The sequence below is a fragment of the Pristis pectinata genome, chromosome 24 (genome assembly GCF_009764475.1).
Source record: "Pristis pectinata isolate sPriPec2 chromosome 24, sPriPec2.1.pri, whole genome shotgun sequence".
Lineage (NCBI taxonomy): Eukaryota > Metazoa > Chordata > Chondrichthyes > Rhinopristiformes > Pristidae > Pristis > Pristis pectinata.
Window position 1 is genome coordinate 11,501,725 of NC_067428.1, and position 6,599 is coordinate 11,508,323.

Consider the following 6,599-nt stretch of genomic DNA (forward strand, 5'->3'; position numbering starts at 1 on the left):
TGCAATTTATTTCATGAAATTTATCATAATCAAGATGCATGGTTACCATGGATATATGGTATTTTCAGGAATCGTTCAGGCACCTACTCAGCTTGAGCTAGAAATAATTACAGTAGAGTAGAACTCCACTATCTGACTGTTCAGAAATCCTAGCGGTTCAGCATCTGGCTCAGCGAGTGATGTTTCCCATGCTCCTTTTAAACTCTACAAGCAGCATAGTAAAGAATCACCCAATTCAAATAATTTTATCAAGAATGCACAGCAAGCCTACATGAGAGAGCATTAATGTTCTCAAAATCAACATTGAATTCCTGGGATTCCAACAACCAATACCTTTTTTTGGAAGGATGTGAGAAAGAAAAGGCAAGAGTTACATCATTCTTTCTCCTACACCTGATATTTTATATCTCATTCTAGTCAGAGCAGCTTCCGCAATTATATTGGTAACTTCACAAAAGCAATTTAACTGGTCATTCTATAATTATAATAACAAGTTGTTCACAAAACAGCTGATATTTGTACAATTAAAAGTAATCTGTTGCAACTGAAGTAATTAAGAGATTTTAAATCACAGAATCTCAAATGGAGAGCAGCAGGGGCACAGGTCCACACCCACAAATATGCAATTATGTCAAAGACGTGATTTATATATTGGAAAAATGTATTTAATGGTCCTTTAGCATCAAACTAGCGTAGTCTCAGTTGGTAATGTTCATACTTGTTGCATTGTATATTCAATGTGAATGGTAATAAGCTCTGTATTTTCTTCAACCCCATTAGAAGTGATTTGCAATCTCAGGCTGAACAGTTTCCTTTATTTATTTATACAGCACAGTAGCAGGCCCTCCTGGCCCAATGAGTTCGTGCTGCCCTATTTAAACTCATGTTAACCTAACCGTATGTCTTTGGAATGTGGGAGGAAACTGGAGCACCCGGAGAAAACCCAAGCAGACACGGGAAGAACGTACAAACTCCTTACAGACAGCAGTGGTAATTGAACCCCAATCACTGGTGCTGTAATAGCGTCGTGCTAACCGCTACGCTACCATGCCACCCTGTATTAACTAAATGTAAAAACAAAAGTAACAGGTTCTAGGACAGGAAAATGTTGGAAGTCCAACAGCATAAGAGCTTTCATTTTGGTACTAAACATTCACCATGAGTTGATTTCATCTTCATCCAAAAATGTTAACCATTATTTTTGCAGCAGCTGGTGCATCTGATATTGGCATTCCAAGTATTTTGTTTTTATTTCTCATTCCCCTCAAGCATTAATAAAATTTGATCAGAGGTGCAAAAATGACACAATCTGAGAACAAAGACCTATTAATTTATCAAATGATACAACACCATATACAAGAGCCTTGGAAATTAACTGCAATACTAATTTTCACTCCAAAGGCAGTAGCACCTAACCAAGACCAGACTGTAGTACAGGTCGCCCCCAAGTTACAGCAAAGGGTCAGTTCCCGCAAACTGTTTGTAACCCAAACAGTTCACAAGTTGGAAATACGGCCATGAACCAAGTTTCCAGGCAACAAACGATGCCTGCAGCCCTGCAGCAGTGAACAAGCCCATCCTGCCAGTCTCCCAAACAGTCGTTCGTATGTATGGTCTGTAGATAAGTCGGGCGTTCGTAAGCTGAGGAGGACCTGTATTATACTCTACTCTAAGTTGCCGGTAGAATATCAAGTACAACTTTACAGCAACAGAGACCAACTGAAACTAACTGGTTTGCAAACGATGACTAATCTACATGAACAAGACAATTCACAGAATCATATATCAATGAAAGAAGATACAACTTTCCATATTACCTGCGTCTAAAAACAATGCAATTTTTCCCATTACTCTCCATGCATAAACATGCGATTTTTTTTCCAGATATCCAATTCCCTTTTGAAAATTACTACACATTCCATTATGCTTTCAAGCAGTGCATTCTGAATCATGATTTGCTGCACCAAAATATTCTCGTTTTCTCCAAATCTATTTCAATGTAAACGCAGTATCTCCACTTGGTTCTCAAAACAGTCCTTTATAAATTGTCTCCAAATGTTTGAATCGTTAATGGACATACTTTCAGATCTTTAAAAGAACTCTTGGCTCAAAGAGGCATCCAAATTACATCTATTGGCATTGGTATTGGTTTATTATTGTCACTTGTACCGAGGTACAGTGAAAAACTTGTCTTACAAACCGATCTTACAGGTCAATTCATTACACAGTGCAATTACATCAAGTTAGTACAGAGTGCATTGATGTAGTACAGGTAAAAAAATAACAGTACAGAGTAAAGTGTCACAGCTACAGAGAAAGTGCAGTGCAACAAGGTGCAAGGTCACAACAAGGTAGATCATGATGTCATGAGGTCATAGGTCATAGTCCATCTCATTGTATAAGGTAACTGCTCAATAGTCTTATCACAGTGGGGTAGAAGCTGTCCTTAAGTCTGGTGGTACGTGCCCTCAGGCACCTGTATCTTCTACCCGATGGAAGAGTAGAGAAGGGAGAATGTCCCAGGTGGGTGGGGTCTTTGATTATGCAAGCTGCTTCACCAAGACAACGAGAGGTAAAGACAGTCCAAGGAGGGGAGACTGGTGTCCGTGATGCGCTATCAACAAAGCTTACACGATAAATCCCAGATGATTATACTGCATGACAAATGTGAGAACTATCAATTTGGATCCCTGCAACTTTTTCCCCAGTTGTATTCATTTTTCCTTCTCAAATATTTATCTACTTTCCTTTGTGGGTTATGGATTCTGTTTCTTCCTCTATTTTATAATATCCTTCAATTTTTTTTAAAAAATCCTTATTTCATATCCTGTTCCTTTGGCAATGCTTCATTTCAATTTATTGAATGGTGGAGATAACTTTGCAAATTTATCTTGATGAAAATGTATTATGTTTGAATACTTTTATTGCAGTTTAATCTTCCTTGTTCTAATGAAAATAATACTTGCAAATAGTTAACTTAATACAAGTTACATTAATATCAAAGTAAACAAAAGAGAAAGAACATACAGAAAGAAAGAAGAGGAGGAAAACTGACAAAAGACTGCTAATTTTTTGCTTATTGATTTTTAGGATGTGGATAGATCTAAAAAGATCCCAAAGGCAGAAACCCACGTTGTAGTGAAACAGTATATGAACGTGTAAATGAAGAGGCAAAGCTGTAGACCCAGTACTGGAAGGTAGGATTAGGTCAAGCTTTTTCAAACAGCACAAACATGATGGGCCAAATATTCCCCTTCTATATCATGAATTTTCCATGATTCTTTGATTCTACCTAGTCCTCCTGATAATATTACCATGAAAAAAATTGTAAAGGCAAAATGGAAAACTTCATAATCCCAGGCTCAGTCGACAAAATATCTAAAATAAACTTTTCAGAATGTTGACAAATGGAAAGAATTGCAAGTGCAGTACTTTGAAGAAACATGTGCTGATAATAAAGCAGAACCCATGAATGCACTGTACATAGATTACCAATAAGCATTTGATAAGGTTATTGCAGAAAATAAAACCTTAAGGTGTAGGAGGTAACATATTGGTATGGATAGATTTGATCGATAAAACAGAGAGGAAGGGTGCTTATCTGATCAGTAAGATGTAACAAGTGGCATGCCACAGATCAGTGCTGGGGCCTCAACATTTTATAATTTATATTAACGAAGGCACTAAAGACATAGTGCTAAATTTGATGATCAAAAATAAATGGAAGAATAAGTTGTGAAGAGGACATAACAAGGTCAAGAGAGATCTAAATAGGGATATAGAAAATGCTGCTGCCTCATAGCTCCATGTTTGATCCTGATTTTGGGTGATGCCTAGGCAGAGTTTGTACATTCTCTGACTGTACAGGTTTCCTCTAGGTGCTCTAGTTTCCACCCTTTTTCCAAAGACATGTTGGTAGGTTAATTGGCTGCTGTATATTACCCCTTATTTGAAGACAAATGGCAAATATCAACAGCAAACAAAAATCAAAGGGAAACTGAAAATGTGCAAGAAACAAAAAGTGACAAGGGTACAGGGAAATATGGAGGGAATGCTCCTCTGTAGGCCAGCCTCCTGTGTTGTTATAAGATATATAATGATTTGCACAAGGCTGGTCTTCAGGTACAACAAATAATGAGGAAAGCTGTTAATGTTATTGTTTACAGCAATACACAAAAAGTACTGGAGGAACTCAGCAGGTCAGGCAGCATCCATGGAGGGAAAAAAAAGTTGACATTTCCGGCCAAGACCCTGCATCAGGACCAGAAAGGAAGGCGGCAGAAGCCAGAAGCCAGAATAAGGTGGTGGGGGGAGGGGGAGGAGCACACACAGGCAGGGGATAGGTGAGTTCAGGTGATAATCCAGGTGGGTTGGAGATGGGAAGAAGATGTAATAAGCTAAGAGGTAGAAAAGGCAAAGGGCTGAAGGAGGAGGAATCTGGTAGGAGAGGGCAGTGGACCATGGAATAACGGAAGAGAGGAGGGGAGATGGGCAGGTCATCAAGGTGGGGGAAGGGAGCCACAGGAATAAGGGAAGACACAAAGGGGGGTGGGGGGAGGAAAAGGGGTGGGATTTACTGCAAGTCAGAGAAATCAATGTTGAGACCATCAGGTTGGAGATTCCCAAGGTGGAATATGAGGTGTTGTTCCTCCAACCTGCGTCTGGCCTCAATGAGGCAGTAGAGGCCATGGACAGACATGTCAGCATGGGAGCGGGATGTGGAATTGAAGTGGGTGGCCACCAGGAGGTCCTGTCTGTTGTGGCGGACAGAGCGAAGGTGCTCGACGAAGCGGTCACCCAATCTGCATCGGGTCTCACCGATGTACAGGAGGCCGCACTGAGAGCACCGGAGGCAACAAATGACACCCTCGGACTCGCAGGTGAAGCACTGCCTCACCTTCAGCATGGGAGTGGGATGTGGAATTGAAGTGGGTTTCAGCGTGGGAGTGGTACCCGATGGCCTCAACATCAATTTCTCTGACTTCCAGTAACCCCACCCCTTCTTTTTCTCCCCAACTCCTTCGTCTTCCTTTATTCCTGTGGCTCCCTTCCCTCACCTTGATGACCTGCCCATCTCCTCTCCCCCATCCTTTATTCTATGGTCCACTGCCCTCTCCTACTGGATTCCTTCTTCAGCCCTTTGCTTCTTCTATCACATCTTCTCCCCCTCCCCAACCCACCTACCATCCCGCTCTCACCTTAACTCCCCCCCCCACCTGCATGTGCTCCTCCCTGTCCCCCCACCTTCTTGTTCTGGCACCTGCCCTCTTCCTTTCCAGTCCTGATGCAGGGTCTCGGCCCGAAACGTCGACTGTTTTTTCCCCTCCATGGATGCTGCCCGACCTGCTGAGTTCCTCCAGCACTTTTTGTGTATTGCTCCAGATTCCAGCATCTGCAGAATTTTTTTTGTGTCAATGTTATTGTTTAGGGAAATTTGAATACAAACCCTCAGGGAGCTTATGCTTCATATCCACGTCATTGGTGAGACCACATCCGTGCACTACGTCTTTCCTTCTGCAAGGAAAGACATAATGCGTTGGAAGCAGTTGGGAGAAGGTTTACAAGGACCGGCAGGGTGAGGAAGGGTTGCACAGCCCGGGCTCGCTGCAACTTCTGCCTCCTGTGGCACTCAAGCGGCTGGAACGGCGCATGCGTAGAGCGGCAGGGCGCCCTCCTATCGGTGAACTAATGAACTGCAGCCTGCTTCCCTCAGACTCCCTGCACTTGTGCCGGCGTCCGGCGTGAAGCGCCCCGTATGGGCAGCACCGAGGCGACTACTTGTCTCCCCGAAGGTACGGCCGTACAGTGAAAGAGATGCCAGAGGGGGCGGTTCAGCACCTCCCTTGTTGAAACCGAATGCCCACGCTCGGCTCCATCGTCCGAGAGGGACTCGCCTGGGCAAGGCTGACGTGGCGGGTTCCTCCTTGCCCTGCCCTGAGAATCCGCCCCCGGGGCCTCGGGTCCCGCCGTCAGCCCGTGGCCCCGCTCTCACCCTGTTATCTACTCGTTTCCAGAGCCCACCCCCCCCCCCCGCCCCCCAGGGCAGCGGCGATCGCTTACCAGCGTCTCGCTGTGCGAGTGCACCAGGCCCCCGGGCCTGACGTCGAACTCCGCGGTGCGCGAGCGCTCGGCCGCGCCGCTCGAGCCGAGCGCGCCAACCAGAGCAACGGCCAACAGCGCGCGCCTCAGCCCCACTCCCGCCATCGCACCGGGTGCCGTCGGCAACCGGGGGACGCCTCACTGCGCAGCCGCCGCGGCCGGCTGCCCCAGCAGCCAATCAGCACGCGCGTTTCAGCCCCACTCCCGCCATCGCAGCGACGGCTGCCGTCGGGAACCGAAGGGAGTCGGCGGGGGGGGGGGGAGACGCTTCACTGCGCAGCCGCCGCGGCCGGCTGCCCCAGCAGCCAATCAGCATTCAGCACGCGTTCTCGGGGTGTCCGACCCTGTCCTCAACTACCCGGGTAATGCCGAACTCCTGCGAGATTTCATGCCGCCGGGGGAGGCTTGGAGCCAAAAGCTGCAGATCCTGAAAACCCGAAATAAAACCAGAGCAGGCCAGGAGCTCTTGGGTCAGGCGGCATTGGTAGAGAGAAAACAAA

General features: G+C 45.5%; 1 protein-coding gene across 1 annotated transcript in view; it reads right to left on the bottom strand.

Moving 5' to 3' along the window:
• The window catches only part of mydgf (myeloid-derived growth factor), a 32,728-nt gene extending 26,406 nt beyond the window's left edge, over positions 1–6,322 (bottom strand). Inside the window, exon 1 of the mRNA XM_052038238.1 lies at positions 6,061–6,322. Within this exon, the coding sequence (XP_051894198.1) occupies positions 6,061–6,204 (144 nt within the window). The 5' untranslated portion in view covers positions 6,205–6,322. The remainder of the gene's footprint in view (positions 1–6,060) is intronic.
• Positions 6,323–6,599: the final 277 nt, after the last annotated feature.